This window comes from Pistacia vera, unplaced genomic scaffold (assembly GCF_008641045.1).
Source record: "Pistacia vera cultivar Batoury unplaced genomic scaffold, PisVer_v2 Contig152, whole genome shotgun sequence".
In the NCBI taxonomy this organism is placed as follows: Eukaryota; Viridiplantae; Streptophyta; class Magnoliopsida; order Sapindales; family Anacardiaceae; genus Pistacia; species Pistacia vera.
The window spans coordinates 2,361,885-2,377,303 of record NW_022195597.1 but is presented as its reverse complement, the minus strand read 5'-3'; the positions used below and the strand labels follow the sequence as shown (position 1 = coordinate 2,377,303).

Genomic DNA, 15,419 nt, shown 5'->3' with positions numbered 1-15,419 from the left:
TGTTATTTTCTCTTTAACCATTCATATCATTTCCAAGATCAGTGTCAATATCTATATCTTCACTTGTATTATTATTATCATGCAAAATGGACAATATATGTTCCTCTTCACTTTCTAAATTTGGATAGGTTCTAGTCAATCGGGTTGGATGACCTGATTCCAACCAGAAATTTTTTTGGGCCTTTCGCCCAAATTAATAAAATTATATCGATTTGTATTGATATTTTTAAAGATATGAACGAATACATATCGTATCTATCGTAGGATACTTGTAAATGTATCAAAATGTTTATGATACACTCTCTGATACGTATCGTTGACGACCTGTATCAAATCGTATCGTATAATACGTATTAGGTATCATAAGATATTAATAACCATGATCTCAAAAAATATAAAAAAAGCCTTTAGTTTCTTTCTCATTCTTCTTGGCATACTCCGGCAACTTAGATCGTCTCTCTTGCCTCTCCATTATCAAACTCTGACAGAAACATCGTAATGACTAATAACAAAGAAAGCCATAGTGCTTCTACTATTTTCAAAATTCGAATAGAAAACTGTTCTGACAGTCTTGTACGAAGAATACATGCCAATAAATTAATAAAACTCATAATACGAGCTACATAAATGCATTCAACTCACCCTTCTTTACAATTTTATATAAAATAATTTCAAAGCATCAGGTCTCAAATTTTCAATGACCATTAAAGATTACTAAAGAAGCTTTCTTGATGAAGAATCCTGTACGGACACGTCCGTGGTTTGGACAGAAGTCGAGGAATCTGCCCAAGGTCCTTCGCGACTATCATGAGAGAAGGTTGTGACGCGGGTTTGGCTGTCCTGTGATAGTATCTCAAATGCTTTGAACCTCGCATCCTGGCTGTCAGTGTTGCGCTTAATAATCGGTGCCTGGACTGCACTTTTGCCTTCTAGCATACTAACTACAGAAGACATGGGTGGCCTGAGAGTGGGAGATGAGTTGGTGCATAAAAGAGCAATGTTAAGCATGGTCATTGCCTCTTTTTTGGAGAACTTTGTACCAAGAGTTGGATCCACAAGTTCAAGAAGGTTTCCTTGCTCTTGCAGAACCAATGCCTGCAATAAGAAAAGAAAAGAAAAAATGTCAGTCACAATGTCAAAGCAAGAACTGCAAATGTAACTTCACAAAATGTCTGGAAGTGATGGATGCAGTTAATATAGATTACCCAATCGAGAAGATAAACGAACTCCTCCTTTGGCCTATAATTAGTGTTGCTCTTCCCACTGACAATCTCCAAAGCAACAACCCCAAAGCTGTACACATCTGCTTTATCAGTCAAATAACCCCTCATTGCATATTCTGGTGCCATGTACCCTCTGCAGAAGAAACAGAGATCAAAACATAAGCTTAAAACCGTTCCACTGGCCAATGAAGACTTACAGGAGCATCTAAATTTAGAGAGAAACAGAAGACTTACATTGTTCCAGCTATACGTGTGCTAATATGGGTGTTCTCTTCTTCATCAAGCTTAGCTAAACCGAAGTCAGATATCTTAGCGTTTAGATCTTTGTCAAGCAGCACATTGGTTGCCTTTATGTCTCTGTGAACAATTTTCAACCTTGATTCCTCGTGAAGATAAGCTAATCCCCTTGCAATACCTATGCATATCTTCATTCTTGTTTCCCAGTTCAAGTTGAGCAGTTGTTCTGGTTTACCTAAAATAGGAGAAAATACAAGAATTCAGTCACAGTTAATTCTAGAAATTATATAAGTCCATTAAATATCAGTGGTCCAATTACCGAAAAGTGCACGAGCAAGACTATTGTTTTCCAGGTACTCGTATATTAGCAATAACTCTTTTCCTTCAATACAACAGCCGTAAAGCTTCACAAGGTTTGGGTGCTGTAGAGCAGATATCATGCCTATCTCAGTCACAAATTCACGATTTCCTTGCTTTGATTTGGAGGAGAGCTGCTTCACAGCAATTACAGCACCATCCGCCAATGTACCCTAGAATCGAAAGAATAAAGTTTCAGAATACTGAAAACATGGCATTTCCCTAGCACTTGCCACTGTCTTACGAAGTATGAGTAAACTTGATAGTTTTAATATAAGAACCATCGTTACCTTGTAAACAGGCCCAAATCCTCCTTCACCAATCTTATTTTCAGGGTCAAAATTATGGGTAGCAGATTTAAGTTGTCTTAGAGTGAAAAAACCAGTTTGAAGATCAAGAGCACGGAGTTCTGCAACAAGAACAGAGATAAAACTTAGCCAACCATAGGAGAAAACAGTAGCTTTGCTGTGCATAATGCACAGGCATATTAATGTAAGAATGAAGCAAAAATATTTTACTACTCCAAACATAGTTTTGAATTATCAACATTACCTTTGTCTTCAAGGTCTTTTGCCCACAAGTAACCCATCTTCCATAGTATAACCAACACCACCAGTATGAGAACTACACATGAAGCAATTACGATGCCAACAATGGCTCCGACTGATAAACCCCCAGTGTCAACTTCGAAGTCTACAAGAAGAAATTAAAAAGAAGTTACAGGACAAGTTGGCAGAAAGAAAAGGGGGAAATCCTTATATAGGAGAAAAACTTACTTGGTGTCACAGTGATACCAGATATAAGAGGTCCATAGACACCTCTAGCCGGAAGGGCAGCAGTTCCTTTCCCTGCCCAGTATAAATGGATATCCAAAGTGCTGCCTCTTACTGTGACATTTTTATATTCCTTGGTGATGCCAATACCAGCGCCTCCAGCTTCCTCCATAATATTAAAGTCACTTAAAACTACCTCCCCCTATGCCAAATTGTGATTATTAGAACTTTGCAAGCTTAACTGAAAGTGGACATTCTTCCTCTTCTCAAAAACTGAAGAAATCTTTAACAAGTAGGAAACGTCAAATATTCGCTTTTCCTTTACCTGAATTGAAACATCAAATATTCGCCTTCCGAGGCTGCTGAATGTCTGATCATTCGTAAACATAATTTCAGCAAAGTGCAGTTTCACATTGTAACTGCCTTGTCGCATGCACAGGCCATAATACCTAAGTGATTGCGGTGATAGGCGTGCAGTTTTGTAGTATTCTTCACCACTCACATTCAGACGGCTTGGGCTTGATGCCAAGTAACTAATACTTTCATTGCCTGTAAAAACCCCAGTACTGCTATAAGCCCATTTTCTGCCTACCGAAGAAAAGAATGATTGGCCTTCTGTGCTGAGGTCCTCTTCATAACTGTCGCCCCCAGAACTCAAGAGACTTCCTCCACAATTAATGAACAAGGAATAGTCTGCAGGTACATCAAAAGAAGAAAAAGGTGTTAAGAAATGCTTCTGTTGGGGGTCTAGATGGTTATATCAGATGGTTATATTGCAATTCATGAAAGAACAAACTGACATGTAATTATACTTACGTGTGGCTTTTTCGGGGCAGGGAAGGTCCTTCGTCAAGCACCAAGAATTTCTACCAGTTGAAAATTTATTTTGAGTTAATCATTTATGTTTTTGTTTCAATAGAAACAAGAAAGAAAATTACAACCTTACTGATAACAAAAAAATTAAAAAAGAATAAGGAAAAAGCTTACGAGTTGCTCACAGAGGATGGAAGACTGGAGATTACATTCCTGTTAAGTGATACAAGAAAGATTTAGATACAATAGAAGAAACTACAGAATTAATTATAATAACTAAAAAAAAGCAGATTTGCACATATAAGTAACTGATATAGAAAAGTTGCTTACACTTTGCTCTGTGTGCAACTAGCTGTAAATGGCTCCGAAAAATTGTTATAAGATAAATCCCTGCAATGCCACAGAATCGATAAAAATTATTCAAAATGTAATTGACAGCTAAGTCTCACATCAGCGAGAAAAAATATGGCAAACTTACCATTTCTTGTCACCATTTAGTATCCAACCGGGAACTGCTCCAGTCAATGAGTTGTTGCCGAGGAAACTAAGAAAAAGAAAAGTATGCAAACCACTGGTAAGTTAGCGACTATATATGAAAGTGCTTATAGACAAGGGATCACTATATGTTCTTATTGACTTACACAAAATCTATGGCAGCCAAACTCTGAAGTGTTCCAGGAATTTCACCAGTCAACTGGTTGGAGCTCAAGTCTCTACAATAATAAAATAGGACCATGCAATTATAAATTAGTTAAATTTTCTTCAAACAAATCTATCAACTGTAACGCATTTTCTTATATACTGTTTCCTATCCCAAAAAGAAGGTGCAGTTTCTTATATAAGTTGATCCATCACCACAAAAAAGATTAGCAACTTACAGAAGTTTTAAAGCTGTCATATCCCCAAGATATTGTGGGATTGTACCATTAAGCAAGCAATTCCTCAGTACCCTGAGTCATAGAAATAGAGTCAATTTGTTGACAAGTTAATGCAATAAAAAAATGAGCCACATTGAATGTTATATTGCAGTAAATTAAGTCAATGTCAACTCACAATCTTTCCATTTCAGTCATATTCTGCAAATTGGGGATAGGCGAACTTGATCCTTTCAAATCAGAAATCCTCCTGAAAATGCATATAAGCATTGAAAATTGTCAACGGCTCAATCATTAAAGGATTCTCTATTTACAACAATTTGCTAATCTGAATAATGTAGTCAGTATTATGCAGGACCAAGTGCTTACAGTTCTGTTAACTTCGTCAACCGTGATATAGAGGAAGGAATAGGTCCCTCCATGGAGGTTCCCTGCATCTCACTGCAAAAGATTTAAGACAACTGAGATAACTACAACTTCTAAACAATTGCAATTTAGTTTCTTAAAGAAGAAAACTATTGGTGTATTATGGAATGCAGTTAAAAACTCACAGTTTGGTCATATTAGTCCAATTCCCAATGAAATCAGGTATCTTCCCTGTCAAGTTATTTCCATCTACCCGACTGCAAGCACAACTTTTTTATCAGAAATTTGTGAATTCAGACCACTAGAATTTCATATATTTGTGTCTCCTTAAATCACTTACAAATCTTGTAAGTTTGTCAGGTTGCCAAATGATTCTGGTATTGATCCCGCAAAATTGTTTGAAGAAAAAAGACTGTAAAAGTAAACAATGGGTTAAAATTTGAACAGAACCAAAAACGGCAGTTGCCTGATTCTTCAGAAAAAGAATATATTGGAAAATATGGACAGAAGCCTTACATTCTCCTTAAGCTCCTCACGTTTCCAAGGCTCTCAGGAATAGGTCCTTCAAATTCATTAGCTTCCAAGACCCTGGAAAATGAATCTAAATTGTCATTGATGTTTTAATTAATTCTTTCTTCATTTAAAAATAGACTCTAATGAATAACTTACAGCTCCTCCAGTGAAGAAAAATCACCAATTTCCTGGGGAAGTAAACCGCCAACACGGTTTCCTAGAACAGACCTGTAATTTACGTAAGAGTTATGAATCAGCCACCAATGAGTTATCTAAATTGTCAATAACTAAATGAATAACAAAATTGAAAAAAGCCCTCAAAGTCACAGCAAGAAAATATAAGGAATTTCTGAAACCCGGATTAAAAAAAAACAGATGAGAACTAAATTGAAGTGGGTACGAGTCTGGAGCAACTTACAAAATGGTAAGATTTTGGAGCTGAGCCAATCTTGCAGGGATTGTTCCATTGATATAGTTGCGGGCAAGATCGCTGTTTAGACAAAACCAACATCACTTAGTGCTCAATCTTAGAGAGCCATTTCATAAAGAGTGTCAATATTACACAATGATAGTTAAAGTTGTACCATTTGAGAGGACTACATATTGTTTTGGAAATAAAAAGAAAGGCATCGATTCTTTAAAATCATGTCCCAGAGGCATTAACAGAATAATATCCTAATGCAGAAAAAAGAAACATCCACTTACATTTGTCTCAGAAGAGTGAGATTTGCAAATTCTTCTGGAAAAACTCCAGCTAAATTTAGGCCCTTAAGAAAGCTATCACAACAAAAATAATAAGAAAACATATAAGTAGAAAGTACAAACAGAACAAGTCAGAATTTAACAGTGAACGTCAAAAGCATTAGAATTCATATAATATGCCACAACACTTGGTAATCAAGAACATATTGATCAAAAAAATTGATATTTGTGACCAAACAAAATGGATGGTATAATTTGGATATTATAATATCAGCTCCCATTACTTGCTAAGTAAACGCTATAACATAAATTTCAAATATATGGAAAATGGTTAAAGGGAACAAGGTCATACATGATAGTGACATGACAAACAGTATTGTTGTTCTGGGTGCAATCACAAGTGATATTGCTTCCATTTGAACCATCGTAATCAGTCCATTCATGGTCAGTGCAAGAAGTTGAGTTCGCTCGAATATTTTTAACCTGCAGTTTTGAGAAAATTGCTTGGAGAGCACTCACTGTTACAGACAAATCAGAGATTAGGTATTTAGTAAAAAAAAAAAATTACTGGTTTATCAGCATTGATACTAAATTGAATCAAGAGTAAATCAAAACAGAAATGCTAAAGCTATCAGTTTCAATATTTGACCACGTCAAAGATAATACAAATGGTCAAAAAGTGTCAATAAATAAGTTTGAAGATCAACAAAATCATTCTTGCCCTTTGTGTCTCAATCAAGCTTAATTAATTCCAGCCTCTAATGTTTAAAAAACTTTTCCCAGGTTTGGGTACTACATACTTTTTTCTGCTTTTGCCAACTAAAAAACTGTGTCAAGAAATGGCAGCGAGGCAACTTGCTCCATAACTTGGAGAGACACAGTAAATTTGCTAATCAGAGTAAAAAGCAGAAACAGTAATCTCAAATGGGTCATGAACATTTCCAGGAATTAATCAGAGCTTCGTCGAAATTCAATAAATGTCACAGTCTTACAATTACAGAAACAAATCATAATCCAACTGGCAAGAAAAACAGAGAACAAGTTTTGTTTGTGTTGTGGGAAATCAAAATTCTTGGATAGTTAATGCATTTCACAGAATCAAATTAATGTCTCGGACATACACTGTTACCAAATTTCCCCATGTGAACCAACACAGAATTAAATATTTCATGAAGGAACAAAGCCAAAATTAGTTAAATATTTCATCTCTTTGATAGCTAAGTTTTCCTTCTTTTATCATCATACAAATAATGCTCACAAAAATGACAATTTTACACGCAATCACATGGAAAAGCAATTAATTTTGTTTAGAACAATAATTGAGACAATCAGAGAGTTTTCAAACAATGGAATTACTTTTATATCTACTTTTTAATAAAATATTTGGTGGGTTTTTTTTTTTATAGGAATATTTATTTAAAGGGACCATTATAGTGATGGTCCGCATTATTGATTCAAAGTTCAAAATAAATAAATAAATAAAACACAAAAAAACTAGTTACTATTTATAGAGAAAGAAAAGAAAATTTTAAGTAAAATATTCCAAATGGCTTCTTACACTAATTATTTTCCCAGAAAAGTGAAATTCTCCGATCCCCACATTTTCTCGAGAACCAAACAAACAACATGAAAAATAAATAGATAGAAAGCAAATAGGAGAGAGATTTGACCATGAACAATAATAATCCTAGTAAATGAAATATTGAGAGAGAAAGAGATTCTTTCCTAGGTGGGATTTAGTAAAAAGAAAGAAAGTAAGTCAAAGCTTCAACCATTTTTTTTTTTTTTTTCTTTTTCTTCATTTCTTAGTTTCTTGCCAGCCAAACAGAATAATTCCCACAGCAAATGTCAAAAACAGAACAAAAACACTTACTGAAGAACATACCCAGAAACTAAAATCAATCACAAAAAGCATACGAAGAAACCAAAGAGAAAGAAAACATTGAACAGAAATATTCAAATTGTTTTCTCACACGACTTGTTTTCCCAGAATAAGAAAAATTCTCAAATGGCTTACATTTTCTCGCCAACCAAACATCAAACAATCAATCATAGTAAATTACTGACAGAGAAAGAGATTATTTCTAGGTCCACCTATGATAACAAAAATTCAAAAGCTTCAATCTTTCGTTTTAATAAACTTCCTTAAGATTCTTTCCAACCAAACAGAAGAATTCTCACAACAAATGTCAAAAACAGGACAAAAGCACTCACTGAAAACATACCCAGAAACTAAAATCAGTAACTTTCTAATCCCATTAACAAATTTATACAAATAAAAACATAAGACTACAAATTTCTTCAATTTCCCTTAAATTCCCGGTAACCAAACAGAAAACGCTCTTCCACAAACATGTCCAAGTAAACAGAACAAAAACACTCACAAAAGATATACCCAGAAACTAAAATCAGTAACTCCGAATCCCCTTTACAAATTTATACACAAAATAAAAACATAAGACTACAATTTAGTTCTGTTTTCTTATCATAGGCAACCAAACAGAAAACGCTCTTTCACAAGCAGGTTCAAGTAAACAGAAACAATAACAAAAACAAAACTTAATGTTTTCCCAGATACTAAGAACTATTAACTGTTAAAGTGAGTTCATTGTAGTGAAATTTACCTTCTTCGTCAGGCAAAAGCTGAGCGTGTGATCCAAAGTTCACACAGCAGTTGAGAACCAAAAATCCAAAAACAAAAACAGAAACAGCCTTGGTCATTGAAAGACCAAACCTCATTTTCGTTCTGCAACAAAACTTATCTCCGCTCCCTTCTTCGTTTCGGCCAAATTTCCCTCAAGCCAAACAGCAAAATGACAAGCAATTTGGAGACAGAAACGACACTTTTAATACAAAGAGAGTGGAGTGGTTGAAAGAAAGAAGAAAGAATTTGAAGATAACAGGAAACCAAGACTTGTTTTTGCTCTTATCGTTTTGGTTTTTTGCATGTGGTCAAACCGCAACTTCAAACTTGTCAGGAAATATTAAATTTAAAGAAGAAATAAGAAAACAAAAACAGGAAAACTGCTCTTCAAAAGCAAGCTGAGACAGAGAAAGATGGGCGAATGGGGGTTGATTCTTGACTGTATTATTAATAATGATATTAATTAATACGTTGCATGGAAGGGAGAAGGGGTCAGCGTCAGGAAAATTGAAAGTGTTTTCAGAAAAACAAAAGCAAAACAGTGTGGGAAAACACTGAAAAGGTGTGAGGGGGATGAATTGCAATTGGACAAGACGATCACATTGAGATTGACGAAATTTAGACAGCCTTGAGCCGCCAAGATGGATTACCACGTCAGCCGCCAAGTGTTTTACGGAAATTTATTATTTCATGGGTAAAATTCTATAGACCTCCCCTAAGGTTTACAATAAATTTTAAACCCCTCCAGTTTGACAAAACTGTTATACCTCCTCTCTAATTACTTGGATTGTGATTAAGGGGTGGCCGGATAATAAAAAATTATATTTCAAATTTAATTAATACGACAAAAAAATCTAAAACATTTAATATTTCTTTAATCATATTCCTTTTACATTTTATATCCATAATAATCTTCCCATAATTGAAATCTATGATAATTAAAATAAAATTACACAATATCTTTAGTGACATAAAATCTGGGGTAATCATTATAGAAAATTTCTATTAATTTTTCTAATATTTAGAATATTTAATATTTAATATACTACTTTCACGAATTTGCTATTGGATTTAAATAATAATAAATGTGAGAAAAAATAAAGTAAAATGAAAGCTAGATTAATCAATAAGAGATAAGAGTAATATATCATTCTTAATGATGTCTTCCCCAATCCATTTTTAGGTTATCTTAGGTTTTTTTAATTTCTAAAGATTAATTTTATCTAACGACTTGAAAGATCAATAAATTTCAAACTTCTCAACGATTTAAAATATTATTAAATATCTATTATTATGAGGTTAAAGGGTTTTTATATTGGTAGCGTTTGAGATTTCACAATCTCCCATAACTCAAAATTTATACAATTAATTCTATTTCTAAGTATCCTAGTATTGCTGTGAAAAATCGTACCAATCAGAGATACCCAATTGACATCAGAAGGGACCAAGTAAGTTGTATGCGTAGGCGTAGCGTAGGCCGTAGCTACTAGTAACCAACAAGGTCAATAAAAATAACATAATAAAGTAAAGAACAAGAGGGATTTTATAGTGATTAAGTCGTATAAAGACCAAGCCTACATCCACTATTATATTATTGTTAAGGACGTTTACAGGGTTGAATGAGGTTACAAAGGAAAAATTGTGAGCTAAATGGAAGGCATTCAACTCTCACGAGCTATTCTCTTGAAACACTCTAAAATATGTCGATGTGCATTTTTCCTTGAACTCTACTAATAAACTGGAATTGTCATCCTTTGAAACGGAGGCTATAGGCCTCTTTTATACTTTGTTTGTCTAACACTGATTAGGAGTGGGTGTTACGGGGTTGTTTGCATGCATAATCCCCCCTGAATTTGAGTTAGTAATTTCTATGTTTGTGACAAATCGAGTCATGTTAATTATAGCTAAACTTATGCTTATGATAGTAATCACCTTGTGAGGGAAGACAAACACTAATGGGACGATACGTGAGAAGATCCTGGCTGTTAGGCTTTGATATACCTCAGGGATGCGTGGCACAAATTTGACTGTCAGGAAACTGGGCATAAAATCTTCAATGCATCCAATTCCTTAAGATTCTTTGTGGAGGGGAAGTTTGTATATTATTTTTCATATTGTGGGGGTAAAGTTATTTTGTAATTCTCAGGGTGTCTATGTAATTTACCCCTATAGTATCTAAAATATAATAAGAAGACATTTTTGCCTTTCGCCTTACCGAATGGTCAATTTTGTATTAATAATTGAGTTTCCAAGAAAGGGCCAATGCCTTCACCAAATGTGTTAAGTGAATTGAATTCAAAACGAGAACAACTACTACCCGTGAACGATAATTCTCTATCTCGTACAAAAAATTTAAGATTTTACATATTAAAATTTCGAGTTCATCTCCTATAAATTATTTTATTTGGCCTATTTATCAGGTTTTCTTTTTGTGTAATCAAGGTATCCGAACCAGTTTATGTCCATCTCGACTAATCCCCCAAGACTATGAAGTTAACGACCTAGTATACCTTTCAGTGATTATCCCTAATAGCAACCGAGGCGAGTTCAGTAATTCCTATTAAGAATTATGGTGACTCGAACTCAAGACTTCTTGAGTAATACATATAAGAGTCATTATCTAACCACTCAACCACCGAGTCGTGGTTGACATCTTTATTGTTAAACTTTACATTTTAGTTCTTTTCAATGCAATTTTCTATATCAATTTTTAAGTTTATTTTATACACACTTTTTAAGATCGTTTAATCTAAAACACGCCCAAGATTTTATAAAACCATTAAAAATTTCCTATAATTATTAAAAACTCTATAAGACAATGTTATTTTTAATTAATAAATTATAAGGGGCTTTTGAATAATTTTTGTAAACTTTGGATGTGTTAGGACCAAACGATCCGCCAAAGGTATATGAATAACTCCCCTAATATAATTTCCTGATTGTAAAGTTATTAATACTTGGTATTATGGGATAACGCTGACTTTATTTTCTAAAAATATTCCTGACTTTCCTTTATTCTTCATTCAATCTCACTGTCACCCGATTTAATAGACGCCATGTGCATGCATTTAATTTTATTATTATATAATATATTACTTAATAATATATAATATAGCCTCACCGAATTAATTATTTTCAAAGAAGCATTATTGTTTTGAAGTTGTGACCACAATCTTACAATTGATTTAATCCGGTGATTATTATAATGACTTGTCAAAATAATTAACATTATCTACATTTCTATTATATAATATATGGAATAAGGCCGTAGACCAATTACAATTTATTTGAAAAATTGCTACAATTAAAGTATTAATTAATTATTTATATGTTGGAAAAAGTAAGAATCAATCAGCTCACAATCATTTTACGTAATGGAAAGTTTCGTCATGGAATTCCGACGTTGGATATTGAAAGTTCTAAAGAGAAAATTTAGGGTGGCTTTACCATATTAAAGAATATTTATTTAACTTTTGGATTTGTTTAATAATTTGTGAATATTAAATTGTATTAGTTGATGAAAACTTGTATGTGGGTATCTTCTTGGACCAATTTTAATTTTCAACTTGGATGAATAAAAGTTGTCTTTTTCTCACTAAACCCCTTTTATTATATTATTATCCTTCAGTAATTCAGAAATTAGAAATATTTAGTTTATAAAAAAATATTAAATAAATATGAAGCACATACAAAAACAAATGATATTGATAATTGAAGTCAGATTTATCAAAACCATTAATTTCTCTAACTTGAAGTCATAGCCAGTCGATTCTTCTTTATTTCATGTCTGGTTGGCTGGTGGCTGGCCGAGAAGAATAAATGTATAAATATAAGATAAAAACTATTAGCGGGTATTAGCTATACAGGACATTTATGTAATTTAAATTTCTGTTTAGTTAATTAACTGTTGTTGAGTTAGTTTTATTGCTACTGTTTAGTTAGTTAACTCATAAGTTGACTATTGTATATAAAGAAACAGTAATGCATTAGTAAAGACTAAAGAGTGACTTCATTTTTCCCAAAATACAATTCGTCTTCTTCTTTCCTGCTTTATTAACATGGTATCAGAGCACTCTTAATCTGGGAAATGGGTCAAATCGAATCAACTCTCTTTACTTCAGCCAAGCTCACTCAAGCTTAAAACTTGATTTTCTTCTTTCATTTCTTTCATTTCTAGTTCGAAATCTTGGATTTTAGGTTTTTTGTTTTAGCTCAAAATCTTGATTTAGGTTTGATTCAACCTGAATTCTTTGCTAATTTCTACTTGAATTTGATTTTGGAACAATCAATTTTGGTATTGGTTAACTGATATGGCAACATTGACAGAAGAAGTAACTATTCAGACGATTGATTCCAATTCGCCCTTGTATGTTCATCCATCAGATACACCAGGCTCTGTACTGGTCTCTGAGCAACTCGTTGGAATTGATAATTACAACATTTGGAGTCGAGCCATGACAGTCTCTCTTTGTGCCAAAAACAAACTTGGATTTGTTAATGGTACTTGCACAAAATCGACTGTACATTCTAGCTTGGTTCCGCAATGGGAGAGATGCAACTCATTAGTACTTGCATGGATTTTTAATTCAGTTTCAAAGGAGATCTTTAATGGTATAGTTTACTCCACGAGTGCTGCACAAGTCTGGCAAGATTTGAAGGAGCAGTATAACAAAGTGAATGGGACTAGAGTTTTTGGATTACATCGGGAAATTTCTAATCTGACTCAAGGAACTAATACAGTAGCTAGCTACTACAGCAAGCTCAAGTCATTGTGGGATGAACTGGATTCTTTGGTCAGTCTCCCTGCACCTGATAGTGTCTCAGCGAAGGCATATTTGGAGCACTTAAATCAGCAGAAGCTATTGCAGTTTTTAATGGGGTTAAATGAGTCTTATTCAATGGTTCGAAGCCAAATCTTGCTGATGAATCCTTTACCAAGTGTCAAACAGGCTTATTCAATAGTCAATCAAGATGAAAGCCAGAAAATATTGGCAGGAATGAGTTTGAATCCAGAGATAAGTACTGCACTTTATGCCAATCATATTGGAAATGGAAAAAATCAGAGTCAAGGCCAAAAATATAAGGGAAAAAAACCTTATATTGAATGTGAATTTTGCCATATTCCTGGACATAAACGTGACAATTGTTATAAGCTGCATGGTTATCCACTTGACTATCAATTTACTAAAGGAAAAGGAAACTCTAAGTCAAAAGCCACTGCTAATCAAGTGCACACTTCGAAACCATTGGATACTGGAAATTTGGGATCAAACACTGGGAATTCAAAGTCAATGGTTGGTCCTGTTTTGACTGCTGAGCAATACAACCATATCCTTCAATTGCTAGGAAAGGAGAATGTTTCTCCACCAGCTGCAAACCTGGCAGGTAATTCTGTTGCCCTGATGTCTTATCTTGATAAAAGTTGCTGGATAATTGATACTGGAGCATCTGATCATATGCCATTTGACCATTCTATCTTACAATCATCCACTACTATAGAACCTTCTACAAAATACCTTGTAGGGTTACCTAATGGAACAAAGATGTATGTTAAACACGTAGGATCTGTAGTTCTGGACAGTACTTTACACTTGTCAAATGTCCTGCATGTTCCAGATTTCCATCACAATTTACTTTCAGTCTCTAAACTTGCTGTCTCTAACAATTGTTTTGTTACTTTTTATCCTGATTTTTGCCTCATTCAGGATCTTTGCAATGGCAAATTGAAGGGGATTGGTAAGCATAGGCAAGGTCTTTATTTTTTTGATTTAAAGTCCAATATTTCTTCTTTTGTATCAGATTTAGGACAGTTAAATAAGGCTATTTGCCATACTGTAGAGTCATCACAGATTGTACCTCTTGAAATGAATTTGAATAAAATGCCTGTTTCTTTACTTTCGTTATCATCATCTAATCATTTTGAGTTATGGCATAAAAGGTTAGGGCATGCTTCTTATTCTGTTTTGCCCCTTATTCATCCTAGTCTGTCAAAATCTAAAACAGATATACACTGTCCTATCTGTCCTCTAGCTAAACAAACTAGAATACCTTTTCCAAATAGTACATCTCAAACACAGAAAATTTTTGATTTACTACACATGGATGTATGGGGTCCCTACAAAACACCTACACATGGCAACGCAAGATATTTTCTCACTATAGTAGATGATTTCTCTAAGGTTACTTGGTTGTTTCTTATACAATTCAAGTCAGACACTTATTCTACTATTAAACATTTCCTTCTAATGGTCCATACACAATATAGTTTGACCCCAAAGTGTATTAGAACTGATAATGGTTTAGAGTTCTTTAACAAAACCTGTCATGATCTCCTAATTAGTCAAGGCATCCTTCATCAAAGTTCATGTGCTTATTCTCCTCAACAAAATGGCATTGTTGAGAGAAAGCACAGGCACATTTTAGAGGTTGCTAGGGCTTTAAAATTTCAGTCCAACATTCCTACTCATTTTTGGGGATACTGCGTCCAAACTGTTGTATACATTATTAACAGACTGCCCACTGCAGTCCTTAAAGGTCAGTCACCATTTGACAAGTTTTTTGCCAAACCGCCATCTTTGGATCATTTTAAGGTTTTTGGATGTTTAGCCTATGCTACAATCTTATCGTCTAAAGACAAATTGCATCCTAGAGCTGCACCTTCAATATTCTTGGGGTATTCTCTTACACAAAAAGGGTATATTTTATACAATTTATCCACTCACGTTGTCTTTGTTTCCCGGGATGTTTCTTTCCATGAGAATGTGTTTCCTTTCACTTTGCCAACTCCTTCCTCAAATCCTTTTCCCATAGATTCAGATTTTCTTGTTCTAGAATCAGTTCAGTCTTCTTCTACAGATTCCACTCAAACTAATTCTTCTCCCTGTCTTGGTTTCCCATCTGTCCAGACTATAAACAC

General features: G+C 34.1%; 1 protein-coding gene across 1 annotated transcript; it reads right to left on the bottom strand.

Annotated features, from left to right (window-relative positions):
- Positions 1-523: 523 nt before the first annotated feature.
- On the bottom strand, positions 524-8,835 carry LOC116124452 (probable LRR receptor-like serine/threonine-protein kinase At1g53430). The gene is made up of 24 exons (XM_031410182.1): positions 8,484-8,835; positions 6,212-6,377; positions 5,863-5,934; positions 5,576-5,647; positions 5,314-5,385; positions 5,161-5,232; positions 4,985-5,056; positions 4,830-4,901; positions 4,648-4,719; positions 4,457-4,528; positions 4,282-4,353; positions 4,045-4,116; positions 3,882-3,947; positions 3,734-3,793; positions 3,578-3,616; positions 3,407-3,456; positions 2,916-3,283; positions 2,594-2,792; positions 2,370-2,510; positions 2,108-2,226; positions 1,780-1,990; positions 1,458-1,695; positions 1,206-1,356; positions 524-1,095 (listed from the first exon to the last, which is right to left on the bottom strand). Exons 1-24 carry the CDS (start codon positions 8,596-8,598, stop codon positions 715-717), a joined length of 3,024 nt encoding a protein of 1,007 aa, XP_031266042.1. The 5' UTR covers positions 8,599-8,835; the 3' UTR covers positions 524-714.
- Positions 8,836-15,419: the final 6,584 nt, after the last annotated feature.